The sequence below is a fragment of the Lacerta agilis genome, chromosome 13 (genome assembly GCF_009819535.1).
Source record: "Lacerta agilis isolate rLacAgi1 chromosome 13, rLacAgi1.pri, whole genome shotgun sequence".
Classification (NCBI taxonomy): Eukaryota; Metazoa; Chordata; class Lepidosauria; order Squamata; family Lacertidae; genus Lacerta; species Lacerta agilis.
In genome coordinates this window covers 49,266,767-49,292,404 of record NC_046324.1, presented here as the reverse complement: position 1 = coordinate 49,292,404, position 25,638 = coordinate 49,266,767, and the positions used below count along the sequence as shown (strand labels likewise).

General features: G+C 42.2%; 1 protein-coding gene across 2 annotated transcripts in view; it reads left to right on the top strand.

Annotated features, from left to right (window-relative positions):
- The window catches only part of TTYH3 (tweety family member 3), an 80,037-nt gene that overhangs the window by 34,834 nt on the left and 19,565 nt on the right, over window positions 1–25,638 (top strand). For both annotated transcript variants that reach the window (XM_033167272.1, XM_033167273.1), the window contains exons 2-7: window positions 4,555–4,724; window positions 11,368–11,479; window positions 12,915–13,135; window positions 13,512–13,607; window positions 18,508–18,580; window positions 19,821–19,896. In XM_033167272.1, coding sequence (XP_033023163.1) covers window positions 4,555–4,724; window positions 11,368–11,479; window positions 12,915–13,135; window positions 13,512–13,607; window positions 18,508–18,580; window positions 19,821–19,896 — 748 coding nt within the window. The remainder of the gene's footprint in view (window positions 1–4,554; window positions 4,725–11,367; window positions 11,480–12,914; window positions 13,136–13,511; window positions 13,608–18,507; window positions 18,581–19,820; window positions 19,897–25,638) is intronic.

Here is a 25,638-nt window from a genome sequence, read left to right as displayed (position 1 = left end):
CTTTCCTTACACTGTGCAGTGTAATGCTTCATGATGCATAGATGGCTATGATACACCACGATCCAATCCCATTGATTGCAAATTCTGATAGCAGAAATGTATGTTGTTTTTCCATACCCATGTTATGTAAACATGCCATTGGGACACCTTCTGTTTTCTATCTGCCTGAGAGTAATTTCTTTTGAGGCTGATAAGGTAATCTTTATGGTTCTTGTTCATCTATTTGAGGGTTTACTGCTTCAAAGAGTGATGTAAACAAGCTGTTGCTGAACTCTGCATTTCCTACCTTACAGGTCAGCTGTCTTAGACACAGTTAATGCAAAACAACTGAAGCATCCATTTTGTTGGACTTGCAGCAGCTTCTGTGAGGAAATCTGTCTTTTCAGTGAGCATGCTCAGTTGACAGCCTGCCAAATTTGAGCTAAGCTTCATTTAATAAAGATTTAGTCTGTGGGGATGTGTCAGGACAAACTGCATTTGGAGAGCGGGAGAGATTATCCTTTTCTAAATCATCGTTCTGCAGAGAAGCTTTCAGCAAGTATACTGATAAAATGGAAAAGACCAACTTCCCTGCAGGAGTCTATATACAACTCATGAGTGGTTCATACTTGAAATTAGGGTAGTGATGAAAGAATCGGGTACTTGTGACCCCTCCTTAGAGGTTGCTAACATACCAGCATCTCAACTATGGGGAAAGCTCTCTTGTTCCAATTCTGACGCCCTTTTATGTAGGAAGTTGTTAAATAATAATAGCAATTAATAGTATTTTTGTTCCACTCTTCATCCAATGGGTTCAGGGCATGTGTGTATGCTTCCTCCCTTTTACCTTTGCAACAATCCTGTGAGGTGGATCACCAATCAAGCTTTGTGACCAAGTGGTGTTTTGAACCTGGGTCTCCCCAGCTTGTTCAGTGCGCCAGCTCCTAGACTACCCAGGTTGCAGTTGCCTGCCCACCTGCTACATTGCTCTTCAGTGTTTGACTGGGTTTGTGGGGAGGTCTGATATTTGTGAATACCTATGTGCATCTTAGGGACGCGGGTGGTGCTGTGGGTTAAACCACAGAGCCTAGGGCTTGCCGATCAGAAGGTCGGCGGTTCGAACCCCCGCGATGGGGTGAGCTCCCGTTGCTCGGTCCCTGCTCCAACCAACCTAGCAGTTTGAAAGCACATCAAAGTGCAAGTAGAGAAATAGGTACCGCTCCAGCGGGAAAGTTAACAGCGTTTCCGTGCATTGCTCTGGTTAGCCAGAAGTGGCTTAATCATGCTGGCCACATGACCCAGAAGCTGTACGCCGGCTCCCTCGGCGATGAGCACTGCAACCCCAGAGTTGTTCGCGACTGGACCTAACGGTCAGGGTTCCCTTCACCTTTACCTTATGTGCATCCTAGAAAGCATTACCATTCAATGGTGGTTTGTGTTTGTCCATTTCCAAACGTCACTTTGGCAACATAAAACTCCCTTCACTGCCTTCAAAAGGTAAATGTGGCATGTGGAACTCTAAAAACATTTCACTGTTTCCTGGTCCTTTTAATACACCTCTGAGAATGGTTGCAAAGGAGCAAGGAGCAGATGATGTCACCCTTTGGCATGATATAGCGGAAACTCCAGTAAGCTCCTAAGAGCGTATATGCATGCAGACTTCTGTGGTAGGGATCATTTGAGGGTTGTTTCTTTTCTTTCTTTTGTGAAAGGAGGGAATTGTCTCAAATCTTTCGCAGTCCTACAGCTCACTGCTGCTGTCTTAACCATGGTTAAGAGAGAACTTGAAGTAGCATGCCATTTTAGATGAGTTTGCTGCAAAATGATTATTGCAGACCACAGGTTCTCTAATAAATGCCTTAGCACAACTTCAGCTTTTTTTGTTTTTAAGCGTAACTTTGCTTTTACAAAACAAAATCGAAAATTCTTTCTAGTAGCACCTTAGAGACCAACTGAGTTTGTTCCTGGTATGAGCTTTCGTGTGCATGCACACTTCTTCAGATACCAAGAATTTGCTTTTACAGTGCTGCATTGAAATGAGAAGTAGGTGCAACAGACAAAATATTTGTTTGATTTGAGAATTTATCATTTTTACTCCTCCTTGAGGCAGAACTGTAGTTCAGTATTAGGGCATTTACTTTGCATGCAGGGGGTTGCAGCTTCAGTCCCTGGGTTCTCCAGGAAAATGGACCACAAATGGGAGAATCCCCCCTCTGCTTGAAGACACTGGGGTGCTGCTAGTGGTCTGAGTGGGCCAGGGGCAGCCTGCATGTTCAACTTCAGATCTGATCCTCAGTACACCTTGGTCATGATACCTGGGGCTGGTGGAAATTGGAATCCCAACAGCATTCAGAGGGCACCAGCAAACCTCGCCTCGTCTAGCGTCCATTCCGGCGAACGTCCGCAGCAAACCCAGATGTACTGGAACGGGTTACTTCTAGGTTTTCCACTTACGCATGCGCAGAAGTGCAAACCACTCAGTGCACATGTGCAGAAGTGACACTTTGCCCTGCATTCTTTTCGGCTAGCGGCCATGTCTCCGGAACAGATCTTGGTCGCAAAACAAGGTACGACTGTAGTTGTATTCTGAAATCCCGGGGCAGCTCCTTTGCCACATGGGTGGTATCTAGTGTAGTAGGCAATCTGTCATTCTGCAAACAGTGGTATTTGCTTAGCTGAAAGCTTTGGTGTTACTCGCAAAGTTTCCCAGCAGGGAGAAGCACAAATGTGTGTGATTTCTTTTCAGCAGGCGTTTTTGTGGCATTTCAATTGTATAGTGGCAGTCAACCTGTTTTTAGGACTAACTTTTCATTTAATTATAGTATTTTTAATGTCATTTCCAAGGCTAAGGGAGAGTTTTTATTGTTAAAAATTCATACTTTCTGTAATTTTATCAGGATTGCAAGAGGACAGGAAGGGCAAAAGAGACGTAGCTGATTAAAAATAAAATCCCTTCTATTGCACATTTCTGGGACAGATTTGTCTGTGGAGTGAAGGTTACTAACATTACTGTGTTGGCACAAATCTCTTGGGCTCCATTCCAGGACTTGCAATTCAGTGTCATTTTACAGTCAATAACCTCCAGATTTGTGTTCAAAAAGCAATTGGTTCAAGTATTTGTGTGTGTGTGTGTGTGTGTGTGTGTTTAAATTGCGGGAAATGAATGAATTTGAATAAGTCATGCTAGAATGACATCTGAGTTCCTCATACTGAGTTGGTATAAATGTAATACCAAACTGTGGTTTTGTACTACCTGAACAAGCCTTAAAGGAACCCCAGTCTCATGCATTACCTCCTTCCCTGGCTTGCAGCCAATCATTGCTTGCCATTTCACCCAGCTAATGGTGATTCGCACTTCTCCTGCACTGGAAATGAGATGGTGCAGTGTGGGAGTTAGGACTTTGCAGAAACTACTCCAGCGTGGCCCGCTTTCTCAGTTGTCTCTGTTTTGCCCTCGGTGATGTCACATAGCCAAAGCTATCCCATTCATGATGTGATGCAATTTATCAACTTGTCTTAAATAATCCTTGTAGCAAATCTAGAAAGAAGGCATGGTAATTTAGAAGTAGGGAGAATTGAAAAAGAGCAAAAAGGGGAAGTATTTAGGGTGGAGGAGAAGAACAGTATGATGAATTAAAGGGGTTATGGGAAAGATTTCTAACTTCTTAACAGCATCACACTGGCATAGTGCTAATAAAGATAAGTCTGGGGGGGGGGGGATAGGCTCCCTAAATTTCCCATGCAGCCCTCAGAATAGCCCTTTATCTTCTACCATGATGGCACTCCTCTTACTGTGATTTTTCAGTTGTCTACGTGTATGCAATCTGAGAAAAGCAAAGAAGTCTAACTACACTTATTCTTCCCAGATTTGGAGATTTAGAGACTCATTTGGCTGTGCAGTGAATTCTGTGGCCACAGTGTATGCTACCAGTGTACTTACCAGTAACCATCAGCCTAAACTATGACTGTGCAATAAACTGTGTGAAGAAAAATGTTTTCTCACAGGCTTAGCTTTCAGTTTAAAACTGCACATTAATGAAGGGCTTTACAAAATCCTCATCTATTCATACTGAGGAGGAGTGGGTTTAAGATAAGGTTACCAGACGTCCCCATTTCCCGGGGACAGTCCCTGGATTTACAGATCAGCCCCCATACAAAATCCATTGAAGTTGAAATGTGTCCCCGGATTAATTGAAAAAAATCTGGTAACCTTAGTTTAAGAGCCCCTTTCATATGACAGGAGCCTTAGCTCATGTGGTAGCCAATGTTTGTGGTCTTCAGCCCTCCATACTTCAAAAATATGCCCCCTTTTAAACATACCAGTGCTAATCAGTGATGCAAAGATATAAGCTGTAAATGTGAAGTAGCCCTCACTTAAAATTCAGTCCAGGTAAACTCCTCCCCCTGTGACTCAATCTGGATTTTAAATGGGAATTCCTTATTCACTGGCCTCTCAAGATTTTGTGAGCAATAGTACTTGTGGAGATCACAGCAGTTGGGCCACAGAGTTGATCTTGTATATTTCTGCTATGGAAATGCCTCTCAGATAACTGTTCCCCCCCCTCTCTTCCTCAGGCCCTCTTGCTGTTGGGTGGTGTTGCTCTGTCCTGCCTTGCTCTGGATCTCCTCTTCCTCCTTTTCTATTCCTTCTGGTTATGCTGTCGCCATCGGAAAACTGAAGAACAGCTGAATGCAGATTGCTGCTGTACAGCTTGGTGTGTCATCATTGCAACTCTGGTCTGCAGGTAAGTCCTCCCCCTCCTCCAAACTAACAGAAGGGCAAACAGAACTAATCTGACAAAGGCAGAGATAAAGTTGCATTCTCATTCTGCCATTGCTGCCACATTTACCCAGCCAAAGTTGTAGCTTTTCAAACATAGCCTTCACCAGTATGTGATTCAAGATAATATTCTCTTCCCTAGCAGGCTCCATAGTGAGTGATCCAGGCTCATTGGGCTGCTTAAATCAGTGTAGATCTGTGGTGAAACTGTTGGCTTAGCATTGTGTCTGTTAAACCTGTGGGCAAGGCCTAGCTTATCTTTGTATATTGCTTAGAAATCCACATCATCAGAGTATGTAAACTGAAACTGATCCTACAACACATCCCCCAGACCACCAGGAATCCACCAGGATCCATCAGTGGGGGCAGGCCAGCTGAATCATCTTTGCAGGAGGGAATTGTTTCCATCAAGTGCTAACTTGATTATCAGTTATCTGCATGCACAGAGCATACTAAAAACTGCAAGAGTGATTGTGATGCTTTCCTCTGGGAGTAGCATGTGGAGGTAATCCCCCATTCAAGGTCATATTGTCCTTAGAATAGAAACAAGCATGTAGTTCTGCAGTGTCAAGCTGGCATTCTATCTTTGTTGTTTTTCTAACCTTCAGGAATATCTGAAATATCCTTCAAATGCCTTATCCTTATAGTCTTCTCCTGACTTGATTTTTGTGGAAAACTTTTTGTTGTTTGCTTGTTTTGTGCTAAGCACAGTTTGTAAGCTACACTTCTTAGCCCCATTTTTAAAAAAAGGAATTCACACAATTTAAAAAACAACAACCTGGTTTCCTTGGAGAGTTTATTTGCTTGGGTTTGAATGGCAAAAGCTGGAAGTGCAAGCAAGCAAGTTTGTTCACCACCTGAGACTTAGAACAGGGCAGACAGTAGAGGGAATGGGGCTCCTCACCTCTCTGCTCTTGATTGTGGGATGATGATTGGTACAAATTGGCTATTCTGTTAGCATGAGCAATAATGAGCTTATTTGCCCACAGACAGATATGTTTCATGGAGCATTTTTCTAAAGTAATAGAACATTGCGCAGGACAGAATTCTGCTCTTTGTGCATGAAAGCTTGAGATAGATTTGCTTTCAAACTATATTGCAGCACACAGGTGTGACCTCTGTCCATCCTCAGAGCTATTTTGATGCCTCTCTGCATTTTAAATTGCATTTATCAAAAGACTGATCAGCAGTTTACAAAGGGGAAATTTCAGCCAATGGTCCTTGTAGCTATTTCTGATCTCTTGACAACATGAGCAGCAAGAAAAATTCACTGCCAGTCTTTTAACGGGTGGAATTTCTAGCCCTTTTATCGGACCTTTCTTGGCAACTAACCCATTGCTGTGTGAGCAACAGATCTGCAGCACCTTGGTGCATGAGAGAGACAGGGTCTCTGGAGAGGGCAAAACATTTCAGCCTTGAATAACACATTTAACTTTTACCTTTATTCTTGCCCCTTCTGAATGTTATTTTGGGTTATCCTCTAGCCCCTTTCCTCAATCTACCATCAAGCATTGCATTTGCAGACTTTAATCCTGCATATGTTGAAGAGAAAGTGGTTACAGCAAATTTTATTTAATCACTGTAATTTGAGGATTCTTGTTTTTGGTTTCTTAGGAGAGTGCTCCTAACCATGGCTCTAATTTAGGGTTTCTCATATGTAGCCATCAGAGACATGGGATGCAGCCACCAAGGTTCTCTGTTGTCTTTTGTGGGATGTGTCTGGGCTGCAGGTGTTCTTGCAGCTGCCATACATAGGCAGGATTTGAACCAGTGGGTAGAAATTGCAGTGAAACAGATTTTAGCTAAACATTTGGAGAGACATCCTAGTGGTTAGCATTGTTTGACCGTGGAACAGGACTGCCTCAGGAGCTGGTTCTCTCTCCTTTTCTGGAGGTATTAAAGAAGAGCCTGGGTGGACTCAGGAATGCTGTAGATGTCTTGCATCGTAGATCATGAATTGAGGAGGAGATTTGGACTTCCAGGGCACCTTCCAGCTTTGATTCCAATCCTCCAAAAACACATTTGTCACTTTTAATGTACCTATGGACACAGTAGATTCTCCTCTCTGAGGAGGGGCTATGTATATATTAATGCTTTGTTTGTGATCTTTGGAAATAGTGGAAAGTATTGGAATTATTATTATCATCAACATCACCATTATCATTATTATTATATATTATGAACCTTCCTGAGAGCTTCAGATGAAGGGTGTTATGTAAATTAATTAATTAATCGATCGATTAATTAAATAAATAATAAAACTCCAGAGAAACAAGAGCAGAAAGTTAGGGTTCCCAACAACAGAAAGGTTGTTGAGATTTTTGTAGTTTTGGCCAAAGTTGTTAAGCTTTTTTGGCAAAATTGGCCATTTTTGAGCTATTTCTGAGAGTCAGCAAAAACGACACTGCCAGCATGGGCTACCATACCTCTGAATATTTAGCCAATTTCCACACTGCTTGCAGCTGCAATATTCTGGATATGTCCAGGAAATTCCGGACAGATTGGTTCTGATAGTTGGGAAATGTCTTGAACAACTGCATTTAGCAGAAATAACATGCAAACAGATGTTGAAATACGGCTTTTACAGCTCTCCCAGAAATAGCACTTTCTCCCAATGTTGAAGAATAAGGTGGTAATTAGATGGGAAAATTAACTCATTCCCAGGAGTAACAAAGGTTCTTTTTTTAAGGATTCAGCTTGTAAAGTCCCTTTAATTAAAGATGTCTTGCTGCCACTGCAATATTAACTTTTAAAGATGAGACTTTTGTCTCTTCTTAGGAAAGGGAAGAGGGGGAGGGGCTATGTATATATTAATTGCTGGGCCCTTATTTTGAAGCCTCAGTTTAGTGCTAAATAAGAGGAACAGGTCATTTGAGTGGCTACACACAGCACCTCCTGTATGCATACAACTTTGCTTCCATGTTTTTGGTATCTACTCCCTTAATTCATAGCTGTCAGCTTTTCCCTTTTTTTAAGGGAAATTCCCTTATTCCGAATAGGATTCCTCGCAAGAAAAGGGAAAAGTTGACAGCTATGTCCCTTATTCAGAAAAAAACACCAAATTTCAGTGATTCTTATGGAGCTTTGTTAATCACATCCAGCCACATTCTCAGCTTAACTCCTCCCCCCCTCCCCCGATAGTTACTAGGTCCTGCTCAGAACAAAGTTCTTAAACACAAAATTATAGGCAATTTGTGCTCCCTGGGCTGTATGTGACCTCCAGGAATTTTCATTTCTGAAAATCCCAGCTTTTATTCAGTGATGAATACCAGTGAAAAGCCTGCCAAATTTAGTGAATGGAGGGTAGGGGGGCTTTCCCACAACCTCAATTGCCTCCACCAAATGGAAAATCTAGCTTCATCCCATGGTCATGAAGGAGGAGCTTGGGTTGAGGGCAGGGGCATCTCTTGAAACCAAGCCTATTTACAATTTACTCTACCTTATACAACAGTAATTTAGTGATAAATGCAATGCAGAGTTTCATCCCCCATTCCCACATAGTGTTCCTTCCATTTGTGTCTGAATCACACCCGGTGTCAGGTGTGGTGATTTGGTTTTGCCCTCTGTTAAAACACTGGCAGCGGATAGGCTTTTTTCTTCTTCTCTAGGAACAGATGGCAGCCACTCACTTACTGGGAATGGGTAACCTTTTTCTGTTGGCGGGGGTGACAGCCACCTTTCCACCATGGCCCCCACCATGGTTCACTTTGTAGCAACCCTGACATTGAACCACAGGAACATGGGAATCTGCCTTATACTTAACCATTGGTCCATCTACCTCAGCATTATATACAGTGACTATCTGTCCCCTCCAATTTCTATCATGGTGTGTGGGACTATTGGCCACTGCTCTTGGAAGGTACTCAACCTTTCCTGCTCTGCTTTCAGAGGAAACACGGTGACTGCAGAAATACCTGAACCACACATGATAGCATAACATTTGAGTGTTTCTTTTCAGTCCCAAACTAACCTCAGTGTTTGCAGCGGGACCTCAATAAGGGCTTAGAAATCTCCATTAAATAACAACCTTGACATGACGATATAATGACTTTTTAAACGTTGTGATTTTAAGTATTGCTTTCGGGTACTGTTAAACAGAATGCAGTTCTACTGTGTCTTTTAAACAAGCCGCACCTCCAAACTCCCAGTTGATGCCGTATCTTATTAAATGATCTCATCGGGTCCCTTGCCTTTTCACATGGCAAGACAGCTTTCCTCCCCCATGTGGCCCATTATTTTACCTCCAGCTGACCTCTGTCTAGTTCATACAACAACTGTGTGGGTTAAACCCTTCATTTTTATTTTATTTTTTAAAATGGATCAGTTACAGTCAGTGGGGATTATCCGCTTTTTGCCTGACACAAAGATGAAAGCTTATCTCGTCACCAGATATGTGCCTTTGTTTGCTAGAGAAAGGTAAGTTAGGAGATTGTGATCTTACGGGGCCATCTGTACCTATTTCAGCCCTTGGACTTGTGTCACCTCAGGTGACAGATTTTTGCTTTTCTCCATCTGCTGGGATGGCAACCTATAACAGCTCATTCTCATATTCTTAGACCTTCCACCAGCCTAAATATGCAGCCTAAGGACTGTTGCTGCTGTCTGCCTGCTCACCCTTTATGTGTTTTGATACACATTTCAGTATTGTTGAACACCACCTCAGGGCCCAACATGGGATGCAGCATAGAAATGTTTTAATTAATTGTGAATAATTTCTCTGTGCTGAGTCAATTCAACATGACAGCTTTCATTCCTATTTACAATATTTCTATGCCACATTTCTATTGATACTTGAAATGGCCTATAGTTAATTATTATTTTTTACAAATAATAAGTTGCAATTTATCAAATGAGGAAAATTAAAACAGCAGTGAACCACTTGAAAATCCAAAATGATAACCTTATCTTCTGGTGCCTAAATGAAAGCAACATAGGCAAACATCTATGTGGAAGGTATTCCAGAAATGTTGCACTGCTGCAGGAAAAACCCTGTTGCTACTCACGTGACCTCAGAAAATGGAAACCCAAAAATGACCCCAGAGGATGGTTTGGGTTGAGGGCTGGTTTGTATGAGAGAAGATGGTTCTTCATATGCACTGGGTTCAGGACATTAGTATTTTCCAGCAGTGTGGAAGGCAGAGCCAGAGGAGGAGCAGAATGGCTGCAATTGCCTCTCAGGGAGCCTGCAGTCTTCTGTGTTTGTGCATTCACATTAATCCATGAGTTTGGCCTGAAGGAGCATCTCCATCCCCATTGTTCGGCCCAGACACTGAGGTGCAGTGCCGAGGGCCTTCTGGTGGTTCCCTCACTGTAAGAAGCAAAGTTACAGGGAAGCAGACAGAGGGCCTTCTCGGTAGTGGCTCCCGCCCTGTGGAACACCCTCCCATCAGATGTCAAAGAAATAAACAACTATCTGACGTTTAAGCATCTGAAGGCAGCCCTGTTTAGGGAAGTTTTTAAATGACTGATGTTTTAATGTAATTTTATTCTCCTGTTGGAAGCCGCCCAGAGTGGCTGGGGAAACCCAGCCAGATGGGTGGGGTATAAGTAATTATTTATTTATTTATTTATTTATTTTTATTAGTGTTGTGTGCAAACTGAACCAGATTTCCATAGCTGCTCTGCTTGTAGCAACGCCATCTGCATTATGGGAAACACCAGGGGTATTCTGGATACAAAGAAGCATATCCATTCATTTTGCTAACTTCTGGGGTACAGATCTCCTGCCACTGTAATATTCTGGATGGTACATTGTATAGGTTTAGGAAGATAACTTCCCCTGTTGGTCATTGTTCAGTATTGAGCATGAAAAGCAAATGTGATGCCGCTGATGGTTTTCTTTTGGAATGGGCGGTTTCTTATCTCATTTTAAACTGAAAGATTTCTGGTATCCTGTGTTAGGTAGGTGGTTTCTTCTACCAGTTGGGTGGATAGAATGTGTAACCTGCCAAAAGTTCAAGGTAGAAAGCCTGGAAGCCTTGATTTGAAATCTAGAAAGTCCACATCTCTGGTATTGTTCTCTTAAAGCAGTTGTTTCTCAGCTGTCACCTGGAGTTCTTTGGTTTATCGGGACTTCCTCAATGACATCAGCAGTGGTGGGCAATGTTCCCTGAAAGTCAGCCTGGCCACAACTTCCTGTCTTTCCTTGAAATGTGAATCAGTCCATGCAGACTCAATAGGCTTCTCCAGCCAGATGGGTGGGGTGTAAATAATAAATTATTATTAAAATTATTATTATTACTCTCCATCCCACATGAACTATCTGCACCCTTGGAGGTGCCTCAGAGTCAACTGCAATGTGCTGGAACACTTGAGCAGGTGGAACAGTAAAATGTTCCCTATCCTAAAACTAATGATCAGCAGTGAGTGGGCCATCAGCTTTGTGTATTACACTTCTAGCTAGAATCCAGAGCTAAAGAAAGCAAACAAATGGGGGGGGGATTCTTATTCTTTCTTTTTGGGATTATAATTATCCAGTTGCAACCTTTCTTACAGCCCGGAGTATACTGTTCTCTTCCTGTGGAGAACTTCAGACTACGAGGAATAAGTTTGCAGCTGCCTGCATAGATTGAAATGTTCACTCTCTTTCCTATTTTGTCTCCCCACAGTGCTGGCATAGCTGTTGGCTTCTATGGAAATGGGGAGACCAGTGATGGCATTCATCGGCTAACATCTTCACTGCGGCACGCCAATCTCACTGTTGCAGGGGTCCAAGACCGGGTAAGTGGGAGAAGGCTCCCCCCAAAGTCAGAGAGGGAGAGAGCTGTTGTTGAAACCTTGTACTCAGGTGAGAACCCACCTGTGTGTCTGCCTCTCTGTTCTTATCTGCTTCCCAACAGGTCCTTGACAGCTTCCATTAGCAGAAAGAAATGCAGTTCTATTTCCTTTCATTCCTTGTTCTAAAAATATCCAAGAAAGTCAAACCTGTTAAATAAAGTAATGTTCCATCACGATTATGTTTGGTTCAAGCTGCTGCATGTTAATGCTTTCCCCAACCCTCCTGAGCAGCGACAATACACACACAAAAAGCAACAAAAGCAAGACCACAATGTTAATTTACACCTGTACTGCTTGATAATGAGAATATAAAGAACTGCCTCTTAGGGAGCCATACCAATAATCCAGTTAGCCCAATACTCCGGCAGCAACAATCCTGGGCCTTTTCCAATCTTAGTTATCTGAGATTCTTTACATGATGATGCTTAGGTTAAACCCTTAAAAACAGGGCTAGCCCTCTTTTTGGCAGGGTAAGTTGCAGATTGTTAAGTGGAAGGATTCCTGTTTCAGAAAGTCTAGAAGTGGAGATATTGCAAATGGCATCTCTAGCACCTGTTTTTATTGTAGAGTAAGTAGGAATTTGTCCTCATGGAACAAATAATCCCAAATAATTTCTCAGTGCAAGATGTGAGGCAGTCACACAAAAGTGAAACCACATGGCCTGCTTTGTCTTCAGGTGAGCAATAGACTATTATGGTATGATGGAGTTGAGGAAGGTTTGGTTTTGTAAACCCAGGTTGCATCCACTGAATGAAAGCCTTGCTAAGATCCACTTGTGTATAAATTACTTACGAAATCTGACCGCACTTGGAATTGTGGGTGTGCTTTCTGAGCTGATTTGCAGGCTCTGTTTTAGCACCACAGCAATCTGCGGTGGTAGAGTCAGCTGTAGCAGTGCCACCTCTGTGTACCGGACCAGGAAATACATTTTGGTGCAGCAAGCCCACAAAGAATAGGGAATGTTCTCTCTCTTCATTGGAGCAGCTCTCAACCACCAAGCAAGTATACTCCCTGTAGAAGAGACAGGCTGAATTTGCCAAAATTTTGCTTGAGAAGATTGTGGTAGCAGGTTGTCCTTGCCACATAGCAGCAAAATCTGGGTGCTTGGTGAAATTCTATTAGACAAAGCATCTCTTCCTGCCTGTCCTGTCCTGAAGAGATTATTAGTATGTTTCTGCATGCACTGTCAAATTCGTGTGAGAGTGTTAATGGAACAAATCTATATCATTGCAGTTAGCTGCATTGCTAGTTTTTGGATATAATAGATAAACTGCTTTGGAGCATCTCACTTGAAGCTGACCAACTTGCTAGCCCTTTACTTTTATGTGTGTGCCTGTGCTGATGTGGAGAACTCATGCCTGTCTTTCTTTATCCACAGGTGCAAAACATTGCAGTTGCTCTGAACAAAACAGCAGAGCCCAACTTGGGGTTCCTGGAGGTAATGTTTGCTAAACAGACAGATTACCTGCATGTGGTTCAAAAGCTCCAAGGACTCTTGGATGAACTTGTGAGGCAGACAACAGAGATTCCTTTCTGGAAGAATGATGACGTCTCTCTAGAATTGCTGGCAGGTCGTATTGATCTGTATGACTGGTACAGGTAAGCAGGCTGTGTAGTCATTCGTGTGTGTGTTTTATGCTGTTGTGGTGCTTGTTCAATCTGAGTGTTCAAGCTTCAGCTTCCTATGCTATCTTTCTGTAGTTTGAAGTGCTAGGATCCCCACTCTTTTATATAGAAAGGTTTTTGAACATTTACCAGTAATCATAGCCCAATTCTGAATTGCCTTGATATTGATGTGATGATAATGATGCAATGGCATGTCGCTCCAAGCCAAAGCAAATGAACTTTGTAGCATTCATGTAGTGGGTGTGGGAATCAGAAGATTGCATTGCTTGTCCAAGACTTGCTTTTCACTTTTGCGCATTTTAATTGTCTCCTGTGTTGTTTTTTAATCTGTGTTTCGGTTTTGCTACAGGTGGCTGGGATACTTGGGCTTACTCCTGTTCCATGTCCTCATCTGTTTGCTGGTGCTATTTGGACTAATTAGAAACTCAAAGGCCATTCTTGTGGGGTAGGTTGATGTGGAAACAGTATTTGAAGATATTAAAATGAGCTTGTTTTAATCTTCAGTTCTGTGCGCTTCAAGTCTTCCATACACTATTAAGGAGTGTTTACTCAGTGAGCGATGCTTGCTGCATTCAAAAAGGCCAATTGGAGTTTTTTCTGACAGGGCCGTGGCTTTTTCTGGGAGGCTTTAACAAGAAAGTGCATTCATGTAACTGTTGCACAGTTGCACTGTGCTTGTGTCCATCTTTGAACTTGGAAAGATGAGAAAATGTTCTTCAAAGTGAATGTAATTCTAATGGTCTCTGGTGTACCCTCCATGGATAAGAAAGGTAAACGCAGTACTACGTTTCTGGTTGAAGATATCTCCTAGTGGTGCAGAATTAGACCCATGCATGTATGGGTTGGAAATGCCACATCTTAAAAGCTGCCAAGTCCCTATGGTGTGCTTTGATCTTACCAGTGGGGATGTCCTTATTGCAATAGACCTTTTAATATGGTTAAGATGATGCACAGTTCACCTGCATACTGGTCATTTGAAGTGTATCATTATGCACTCAGAAGTTGAACTTGTGTATTTAATTTAGAGATGGATCTCACATTACAGAGGCTTTAAATCCAGGCATGTTGGGGGCAGGACGGGGAATGCTTACCATGAAGAATGTGTTTCTTGGAAACAAAAGGGTAAAACTGATAAAGGAAGGCATTGAGGTGCTTAAACGTAATGCAAAACAGCAGCTACCATTCTGTGGTTCAGGAGAAACTTACTTATCCACACAGTTGATTAATGGAGTCAGAAGATTGCATATCTGTAGCTTCCTTATTGCTTGTGAAAGTGTATTGCACAAAAAAAGATCAAGCTGTGTAAATTAAAGCCCTTGTTTTGACAAGTTAAAATCATACAATAACACGTGATGGTTTTCATTATGACTTGAGAAGTCACAAGATGTGGCTAGAACTTGACATTTTCAAGGATTTACATACCTCTTTTACACAGTTGGTGCTTTGGTGGTACTGCATAATTCCATTGATCTAAATGCAAACTTTTCCTCTGTGATCTGGGAGTATGTGCTCATGAAATCAGTGGGTCAAGACCTCAGAGTAACTATACATAGGACCAGGCTGCAAATACATATGGCAGAACAAGGTCATAATTTGTGTGTGCAAGAGGCGGGGATTTTGAAACTGCTGAGAAATTGAGCAGAAGGAGCATCCACTCCCCCTGTCCTCCCCTCTACAAAGGTCATCCATCAGGGTGATAATTGAGCCCCAAACTCAGACCTGACCCCAGACTGGCATGGATGCAGTGTCATCCAGGAATATCTACAGTTGTTCCTCCACTCAGTCATCTTACCAAGAAAGGAAGTACTTGAGACCAGGTGATAGCCCATAGCTGTATCATCAATACCATATAACAATGTACCCTGTGAAGAATTTAAACCCAGTGTATATATATTTTGGTCCAATTCAGACATCATACCAAAAGCAGCTTTTAAGTCATGGTGTATGGCAGTGCTTTTTTCTGGGGGGTACGCAGGGGTACGCATACCCCTAAACAATCTAGGTTTGGCCTCAATGAGGGTAGTATTTCTGTTGGAGATGTAAAGAGAAAGATGGTACTTTTTCATGTATGGTGAGAATACAAGAAGGTTAAAGAATATTGGGAAATGATATATAATGAATTGAAAAAAATGTCGAAAAAAACCTTTGTTAAAAAACCAGAATCTTTCCTGCTTGGAATTTTATATCATGATATAAGAGAGGGAAATTGGAGGTTGTTTATGTATGCGATAACAGCAGCAAGAATTTTATTAGCACAAGTATGGAAAACAGAGAAAACGCCAACAAAGGAAGAATGGCAAGCTAAGCTTATGGACTACGTGGAACTGGCTAAGCTGACAGAGAGGATACATGAGAGAGACAACATTGATTTCAAAAAAGAGTGGGAACCATTTATAAACTATATAAAATGACAGTATAAAGATTTGGACTCATTGGCAGGTTTTGACTACAGGTGGGTAGCCGTGTTGGTCTGCCATAGTCAAAACAAAATCGAAAATTCTTTCTAGTAGCACCTTAGAGACCAACTGAGTTTGTTCCTGGTATGAGCTTTCGTGTGCATGCACACTTCTTCAGATACACTGAAACAGAAGTCACCAGATCCTTAAATATAGTGAGGGAGTGGGGAGGGGTATTGCTCAGAAGGGTGGTGGGAATGGGTGATCAGCTGATAGGTGTGGAAAACCTGTTGAAGACTCTTAACGGCTGTAATTAGTCTTGCAGGGAAAGGCAAGTGGTGAGATGGCTAAAGATAGCTTTGTTATGTATAATGAGATAAGAATCCAATGTCTTTGTTCAGACCAGGTTTCTCCGTGGTTTTAAGTTTGGTGATTAGTTGTAATTCAGCCACTTCTCTTTCCAGTTTATTTCTGAAATTTCTTTGTATTAAGACAGCTACTTTGAGATCTTTTATAGAATGTCCTGGGAGATTGAAGTGTTCTCCTACTGGTTTCTCTGTCTTGTGATTCCTGATATCAGATTTATGTCCATTTATCCTTTGGCGTAGGGTTTGGCCTGTTTGTCCAATATAGAGAGCTGAAGGGCACTGTTGGCATTTGATTGCATACACAATGTTGGAAGATGAGCAATTAAATAGTCCTGAGATGGTATGTTTGATGTTGTTGGGACCAGTAATGGTGTTGTCCGGGTTTATGTGGCAGCAAAGTTGGCATCTGGGTTTATTGCAGGCTCTGGTACCAGTGTCCATGTTGAGTCCTGTTGTAGTATTATTGTGGGTGAGGAGCTGTTTGAGATTGGGTGGCTGTCTGTAGGCGATGTAGGGTCTTCCTCCCAGAGCTTGAGAAAGAGAACTGTCATTGTCTAGGAGAGGTTGTAGATCTCTGATGATGCGTTGTACTGTTTTAATTTGGGAGTTGTATGTGATTACTAGTGGTGTTCTGTTATTTTCTTTTTTGGGTCTGTCTTGCAGCAAGTTCTCTCTGGGTTCTTTTAGTCAAAGGTTTTGACTAAACTTTCACAACTATATAAGGCAAAATTAGCAGGGTATAGAATTTGTTTAATAAATCAATATGGAAATACGGGGGAAGCCAAAGGGGGGGAGGGAAGAAATGGGGATATATAAATTATTCAATTAAGATTTGTGGAAAATTTGTTGTTATAATTTGAAAATTCAATAAAAATTATTTTTAAAAAATAATGAGGGTAGTATTTCAATATGAGTAGGAAAATGAGAGTACCCCTAAACGTTTTTTAAGAAAAAAGCACTGGTGTATGGTAACCATAATTTATGGTTTGAGCTTCCAAAATTACCAGAATGCAAATCATAGTTTAGAGCTTCTTACATGTTTTGGTTTCTCTTCTCTCAGCAGTCCCCTACAAGAGTTCACTCCTGTATCTGGAGGCAGAGCCAAGGCAGTAACTACTGCTTAACTGTTCATTTAAAAAAGCATTTTTAAGTAGGGTACACTATGTAAAATATAAAAACAATATCCATTAAAACAAAAATACAGTCTTAATAATTCAATATTAAACATAAAAGCAAATGAAGGCAAATGAAAAAAAAGAATAAGCTGTTTTAGTGATTCATTATTTTTGTATTTATTGTGTTTTACTGTTTTGTAATAATGCAACATGCTTTGGGGCCTCTGGTAAAGAAAATGTAATAAATGTATCTAATAAATAAACATCCGCAGCTTCTCCATTCAGTCATCCTCACATCAGACCATAGTTCATACAAACTATGAGTTTAAACCCGCTTCAAACCATGGTTTGCAAGCTGTTTGCAAACCATGGCTTATCAATTCAGATATCACAGTCAGGACTCAATGGGATGCCAAAACCAAGTCATCGTCTTCTTGATTAATTGTCCCATCTCTTTATTTCTGTTGTGGCTTTTGTTTTGTATTTGTGCAGTGGGTTTTGTGATGCTGGGGTGTAGTTTTCCAAAGTAGCTAGCTATGCATAAAGGAGAGCCTACAATTTAATAACAGGATTTGCTTATTGTCATGTATACACAATAATGAAAACCTGTGTTTTAGTGTTCAAAAGACTGTCTTTAACATAGTATCTTCTGGAGTGTTTTACTGGCAATCTTCAAGAATTCCAGACACCTGGACTTAACAAGTAGACACCGGTTCTTAGAATTTTCAGTAATGGTGATAAGGGCTGAGATCCAAAGAACTAACGTAATAGTGTCAGAGGGATGTGTGTATAGCTCTCTCTTTCCCTTTTGGACTGTCCCCCTCAATGCAGTGTTTGTTTGTTTGTTTGTTTGCACAACAAAGCTCTCTGGCCAGTTTAGAAATAAGCTGCAATCAAAGCTATTTTTGAAATGTCCTCTAGTTTCAGGGGGGGGGGGGGTTTGCCAGTGAGAGTGGAATAGAAACACAAATCTGCTGCCATCCTGAACATGCAGAATTGGCTTATGCTACTCAGATCCTGCTTATGTTACTCAGATCCTGCTTGTGTCCTGCTCCTTCAATCCCCACCAAAGTTGTGAGGCAGCAGCATTTGGTCTTGTGCATTTCAGGTGTGGAAGCAAAGAAGAAAGTTCACCAATTCCAAAAATGAAGGGCATAGGGCAAAAAATGAACTGCAGTCGTTGCTCATGTTGCCTGCAAAGTAACTGTTCTGTTCATAAGTGGCCTGTTTCGAGGTTTCCTGTAAATAATTATTTATACAGCAGTGTTATTCCATACCAAAGAGGCCAGGATGCTTATTGAAGCAGCTCCTCCTTCAGATTTCCAGTTACAGAAACGTAAATTGTTTGGCAACTTTTCTTCCTCCTTATTGCTTTGAACTCTAAATTAGAAGTTACACTTAAGATTAAGGTATTAGAATGGAGCCAAGGTGTCTGTAAACTGAGCCTGTTTCTCTTTCTCCTGCAGAGTGTGTCTTCTAGGGGTGCTGGCCCTCATTGTGAGCTGGGCATCCCTGGGTCTGGAGTTAGCTGTTGCTGTGGTAAGTGGCTATGACACAAAACTCACACACCTTGCACTGCACTTTAAGAAGACAGGTGAACCAGCCTCTCCATTGGCACATTATTTACTGCTAGATAAAAAAAAAAACAACCCCTAGGGTGCAGTCAACCTGTACCACAGGAGCAGCACCTATGTGTATTTTTATTTTTATCACTACAACTACTACGGTGCAAAGTCACAATATTAAAATTGGGTAGAACAACTAACAATCAAAAGAATTAAGGCCCAGTAGGCCCATGCCTCTTACCCCCCCTCCCCGCACCTAACAAGGCAGCACGAGCCATTCAGAGCAGGGAGAATGGGAGATCTCTCAAATTCTCCTCTACCCTCTGCCAGTATGTGGGGGCCAGGAATAATGGGATTCCTCCAGGCTAGGATAAGTATTATGAAGCCCTCCAGACGTTTGCTGAACTACAACTCCCACAAGCCCCAGCTGGTCTGGCCAATGGTCTGGGATGGTGGAAGGTGTAGTCTGGCACCATCATGTTGGCTACTCTAGCTCTAAGCGCTGCACCCATGGTGTAAGTGAGTCAAGGCTGTAGCTTCTAGTAGCAGCTATGTGGGACTGTGGTTTACACACTGTTCCTGTGTAGAGACAATGAAGCTTCTTTGCCTTTATTTTTAAAAATTACTGGAAGCCTTATTTTTCTACACTTCAAGGAGCTGTTGATATGTATCATTTCTTGACAAAAAGCTTTTGGAGGAACAGGGTCGCTACTACCAGTGCCCCCTTTTAAAATGGAAGGAATTTTATACTTTCAGCAGAATCAAGTGGCAAAGTTTTTCCTGGACTGGACTGCTTAAAGTTTATTGTGTTAGTGCTGATGGTGGGGAGTTTCCATATTTGAATGCTTGACCACAAAAACTCCTTCCTGAACATCAAAAACTGGCCAATTTCCCCCTAGATCTGCTATCTTCTACATATAGATATTTGTTGGTGGTGGGTGGAAAGCAGGTAGATGAGATTAGGTGTGCATCTTTCATCATATCCAGATGGTTGGATAGAAACCTGACATCCTGAACTTGTAGATCTTCTGCAGGAGTGCCATACATTCTTAGAACTGGGTGCTTTTATAAAATCATGATTTCAAAGATACGTTTGAAGATCAAATTGGGAAGAGTAATAACGGGGTGGGGGATAAAATGTTTTTGTGCTCTGCATGGCTATTATTTCTCCCCCTGTGTTTCTTACTACTTGTGTCACCTCTGCTCCTCTTTAGGGTTCCAGTGACTTCTGCGTTAACCCTGATGCCTACATCTCCAGAGTGGTAGAGGATTATGCGGTGCTAAGTACAGGTAGTGATAAGTGACTGCATTTTGTGTTTTGTAGAAAGGCAAGAAATGGAGGGTTAGGTTGAAGAAGGGTAGGAGGTGTGAGGATGGCCCATGTCACCAGAACCTTGGTTCATCTCAGTGAACTGAAGCCTGGCATAAGCTTTGGTGTCAGGGTACTGTATTCCTCCTTTGCCTTTCCCCCTCCTCTGGCCCTTTTGTCTCCATTGAATACACTATGGCATGACCCGGATGTCTTGGCTTCCAGTGCAGCAGAACAGCAAGGCAATGACAGCTGGCAGCTTCAAAGAAGGTCCTCTGATATGGGCATTGTAGTATCTCTACCCCCAAGTCCTAGTTATCCCAATAAAACAGTGTGTGACCAAGGGGTTGTCCAAGGTCTTTGTGGAAGCATATGAGACAAGGGATATGCAAGGTTTTGTTTTTATGGGTGAATGTGTAGATATCTGTGTGAGAATCTGGTTGACTGATTGAGGGATTGTGCCTCAGCTTTGACCAGTTTCCTTAAAGAACCTGTGATTGCTTAAATGAGTTCTGTATAAAAGGAAAGAAGCCCAGTTGGTGGAAATAAAATTCAAAGTAGCCACTGTTCATACCGTGTTGGTGACTCCACACAAATAGATGCAAGTGGATTTGGTATGATGGCTATGTAAACAACAGGAAATCCATTCATGTGTCAAAACTGTGATTTATGTTTCTGTGGATTGATCTTGGCTTTTTGTAGTTCTGGGAATATGAGATCTCTTTTGAAAGCAAAATAAAAGCCAGAACTAGTGAGCATCTCAAGTTTAAAAGCATGCAGTCCACTGTCATGCCAGACAAGGGCAGTTAAATAGGCTGGAAAATTAAGACAGAGAGAATATAATGTTTCCTTAAAAGTGTAGTATGGGACTGTATTGACATTTTTTGGAAATTCAGATTCAAGTGCAACAGCAGTAAAACATTAAACAACGAAAGAATCCCAGTGGACCACTGGTGTATGTGTTTAAATCTACAACACAAAACTGTGTGCTCAGTGCCTCTTAACAGTTAACACAGATTAATTAGGACTTGCATGATTCTTAAAATAAATAGACAGATTAACCTAGCTGCCTTGCTGGATTATCCAAGATCCACCTTTTTGCAAGAGCTTTGTCAGCTAACAGGTGATAGACATTCTACAATAAGCTGTCCTGTTCTCCCCCTGATGTAGTAAATGAATGTTTTGTTACAATCCAAGAATAAATAAATTGTTTTCCGCCACTATCATTTCCAGTATGCTAACAGTTTTTGCACCATCAATCCACCATGATTTCTAGCGTAAAAATCCATGCTTATAACCAGTATTCGAAATTAGCCAGGTGCTAGGCACATTTTGCACCTGGCTATCAGCCACTTGTGACCATGTGAAGATGCCTGGGCATCAAGATGGGGCCTGACACCTGCTGGTGCCTGCCTGGAGATCATTGGATCTTGAAGGTTTTCACACACCTTGGTATAAGGAGCCATTTGGCGCCTAGCTTATATATCTGAGTTTCTAACACTGCTTATAAAGAAATAAAACAATGAAAATGTTTGTTATATCTAAATACAATTTATAGCTTGAAGACATATAACAAATTATGTTTTTCATCCTGAACCAAATATAAGAAAAACATCTATTTCGTGTTTTCAGAATCCATAGACATTTATTTATAGACAAACCCTCTTTTCCAGGAGACACCACTGATTTAAAATTGGTTTAAATTTGAATCGGTGATTATTTGTTAAATGGCATTAGCTGTGGTTTCTGTTCTTCTGCTCTACAAATTCAGAGAAATGGGGGATGAAGTAGAGAAATACTGAAATCTCTGTACACAAATGTTCACAAATGCTGAAATCCAGGGTTTCCTGCCTCAGGGTCTTTGTATAAACTCAGTATTCAGCTGTGTTTAGCCCTGGGAAGCCTGAGCTCTCTGTACTAATTTGTTAGGCTTAGTAGCAGAGGTTCTTGACACATCTGTGACAAAGGGGTAATTGAACACCTTAGCTGAGTAATGTGCTCTCTTGGGCTTTGCCTCACCTCATCTAGACTGAGAAAGGCAGCAGATGAATGATGCCTTCAATTTGGGTCTCGGTAGGTAACGGTCCATTTGACAAAACGGTGCTTCGATAGCAGTCGAGGCAGGAAAGGGGGAGGCAGAATAGATGGCTGAACTGCTCCTTGGGTGAGCAGGTGACAGCTGTGGCCCTTGTGCAGGATTCTAATGGGGCTTTGCAGACTTCCTTCATGGCAGGGATAGTTCTGTCAACAATGTGGTTTAGCTTTCTGTTTATTTATTTTTAAGCAGCTGTATATCTGCATTGATATCTTACTGTGTACACGGAAACAACATTCGTTAGTAACTGGTGCTTTAAGATTATCCCCTATCCCCGCCAACAAAGATTTGTTTCTTTATAATGCATAAACAACTCCTGGTTTTATTAACCCATCTGTAAAAATAAACATGATATAGCCATGTCTTTAGACATGGAAGGTGGTGGTGGTGGTGGTGGGGAAGCATTCAGTCCATGTTCCAAAAGGCAAGGACTATCCCCCCCCCTAATAACTCTGTGCTGCAAGCAAGAGAGTAGAGGTGCTGTGGAAAGGGGCCTCCATAACAGTGTCCCCAGAATCTACTCAAGACAGGAGTGCCAAGCCACATACTAAGGCTAAGGTGACTAGAAGTGCACAAGGGGGCAGCACAGCAATTGCAGAACCACTGCAAAGCATTTTGGGGCAATTTGGGCAAATATAAAATTTTGGCCAGTGACTAGTTTTTCTGGAAGAGCTACTTTGGGATATGCCAGGCAGTATCTCTCCCCCAAGGGTGGGCTGTCCAAAGGTTCCCTTGCAGCCACTAACCATCCACATATATCCCCCCACTTGACTAATGGGGATGACAGCTGGGTGTTCCTCAGTGGTATGTGTTTCTTGTTTATTTTTTTAACCCTCCTCCCTGCAACTTCAGCTGCTAGTCCCTGATATATACCCTGAAAGAGATGGTAAATGTCCATACAATTGCAGCAAATGTTACACGGGTAACAGTTTTTTCTTGCTTGTTTTTGCCTTGGAAGCTTTTCTGATTCCATAAAATAGATGCATTCCAGAAGAGAAGGCACCTTGTGTTCTATACCTGCAACTTCAGAATTGTCTATATATGGTAGTTTCTGCCTACAGACTCACAATCTGCTAGGCATAACACAAAAGGAAAAAGGAATGGGGAGGGAAGAGGAAAGCAAGGGTGGCAGCAGCTGCTCCGTCAACCAGCAACATTGATCTACCCCTTGTCATGATGTACTTCCTGGGAGTCAGTCTTCCAGTGCCCTAAGTCTCCTAGCCAGAGAAATGCTTCCCTTCAGTTCTGCAATTCCAGGTAACTACCATTTGGAGCTCAGTGTGTTCTTGTTTTTCTGGCTGGGTATGGGGAAGCAAACTGGTCCTACTTTGGTGGATGGATGGGGCCAGATGGGTCTCCCCTTTGCCAAGACCCAGGACTAGCTAAGGCAACTTGAGTTTCAGAAATACAGAAGAGATCCTTGAGCTGGAGAGCTTTTGATAGGGGAATTCTCCATAAGTAACTTGACTGGAGAAAATTTGAAATTAAAATCAAGCTTGCTTTTCCTAATCAGGGATATAAATTGCTTGTTTTGATAGCACCCCAGCCAGACCGATAGATGTGATCTTCTGTATGATGCATGATCCTTATATCCATAGTTGCATTTAATTGTAGGATAGTGTGGCATTTTTCCTCGTGTTGGAAAACAACAACAATCAATAGCAGAAATTGAAATGCTTTTAAATATACTCAAATTATGTTGGCATGTTTCAAATCTAAGCAGAGTAAATGGTGCAGAAGATAATCTGATTAAGTGTATCATCTTCTCCACTCACAGTTTAGAGATGAGATGAGATTCTCCCCCCCCCCATGCTGTTTGGAGTGGGGGGAATGGAGCAGAGGGAAATGAAGCAATTTGGTGTGTAGGAAGGCTAGATTATTATATGCTCAGCTCATCTAGTATTCATTAAGTATGATAAGGCCAATAGAGTTGGACGCTGATGGGATAATCATCTTGCACTGCTAGGGGAACCCCAGTGCAGCCAATATGTATGTTTTCAAGGCAGGAGGCCATTTGCCAGCCCCAGTCCTTCCAACTGATTGTGTTTTATTACCAAGTGATTCAGTAAAGTTCAGAGGTGATGTACAATAAGATGTTTGTGTCCGGATAACTGACTGGAATGATGCTGCATCAGACGCCATGTATCTGGGTTGAAAAGTCTCTCATTTCTGTGCTGGGCGGAGGAGGGAAGTAATTAGAGAGCGTGGGGACGCTTCCCCTTAATTAGGAGTTGTCAAGGACTCTGAGCTCATCACCATTGGTCTTCATACATGTACTGTCATAATCCCCTCTGAGCCGGAAAAACCAATATACTACTTCTAAGTGAGAACATTCATTTTGCAAGGGATTGATTTGGAGTGGGGAAGTGTGTGGTTAGTTACCACCACCCCATCATTCCTTTACTTCAGGACACCCCACTCCCTAGTGATCTGGAGCGGAGATGCAGCAAGTGGGGAAAGGGTTAAAAACCTCTTCCCTCTGCTGATTCTCTACTCCAAATTACCGTCTTCACTTGGCAGCAAACAAGTTTTGACAAGGGCAAGGCACAAGCAGACCTCTTGGTGTTTGGACCTCTTCCTGTGCTGTGTGAACACCGGCATTTAAACTTTTGTATACAGTGGGTGGTGCTATGGGTTAAACCACAGAGCCTAGGGCTTACCAATCAGAAGGTCGGCGGTTCGAATCACCGTGACGGGGTGAGCTCCCCTTGCTCGGTCCCTGCTCCTGCCAACCTAGCAGTTCGAAAGCACATCAAACTGCAAGTAGATAAATAGGTACTGCTCCGGCGCAAAGGTAAGCGGCGTTTCCATGCGCTGCTCTGGTTCGCCAGAAGCAGCTTATTCATGCTGGCCACATGACCTGGAAGCTGTACATCGGCTCCCTTGGCCAATAAAGCGAGATGAGCGCCGCAACCCCAGAGTCGTCCGCGAGTGGACCTAATGGTCAGGGTTCCCTTTACCTTTATACAGTGGTACCTCGGTTCTCGAACGTCTGTTGACGAACCTTTCGGAACCTAAACACCGAAAACCCAGAAGTAAATGCTTCCATTTTTGAATGCACCTTGGATGTCGAATGACTTCTGCTGCATGTTTTTCAATTTTCTCAACTGAATTTGCAGACAGCCCTTTGTGCCTCCGTTTTGGAAGTCAAATGGTCTTCTGGAATGGATTGCATTCGAGAACCGAGGTACCACTGTATTTTAAAGTATGGTTGTGAATTCACCTCCATTTTATTGTTCTATCTTTTTGCAAACCGCTTGGAGGTGCTTTACAATCAAACGGTGTACAAATTCTATGAAATAAATAAAATTAATTAATTAACCGTAAGCTTCATGGGTCCCATCATAGCCATTCCTTCTGAAATGCAGTCGGGGGGGGGGGGTCCTCCTTAATCACCTCTGCCCCCTATATAGTGTTGAATCTTTCCCCGTCCCCTTTCAATCAAGGTTTGCACTCAATTATAACAATCCCTTTCTCCACAACACCTTTCTGTTCTCCCCGGATGTTGAACCCAAAACCAGATAGACAGCATAGACTGAATTATTGTGGGGGTGGGGGATTTCGAGGTGGTGTTTGAGGGATGCTGACAGGGCAGCCTGTTCTCCCATCCACTTATGCTATGCACGTT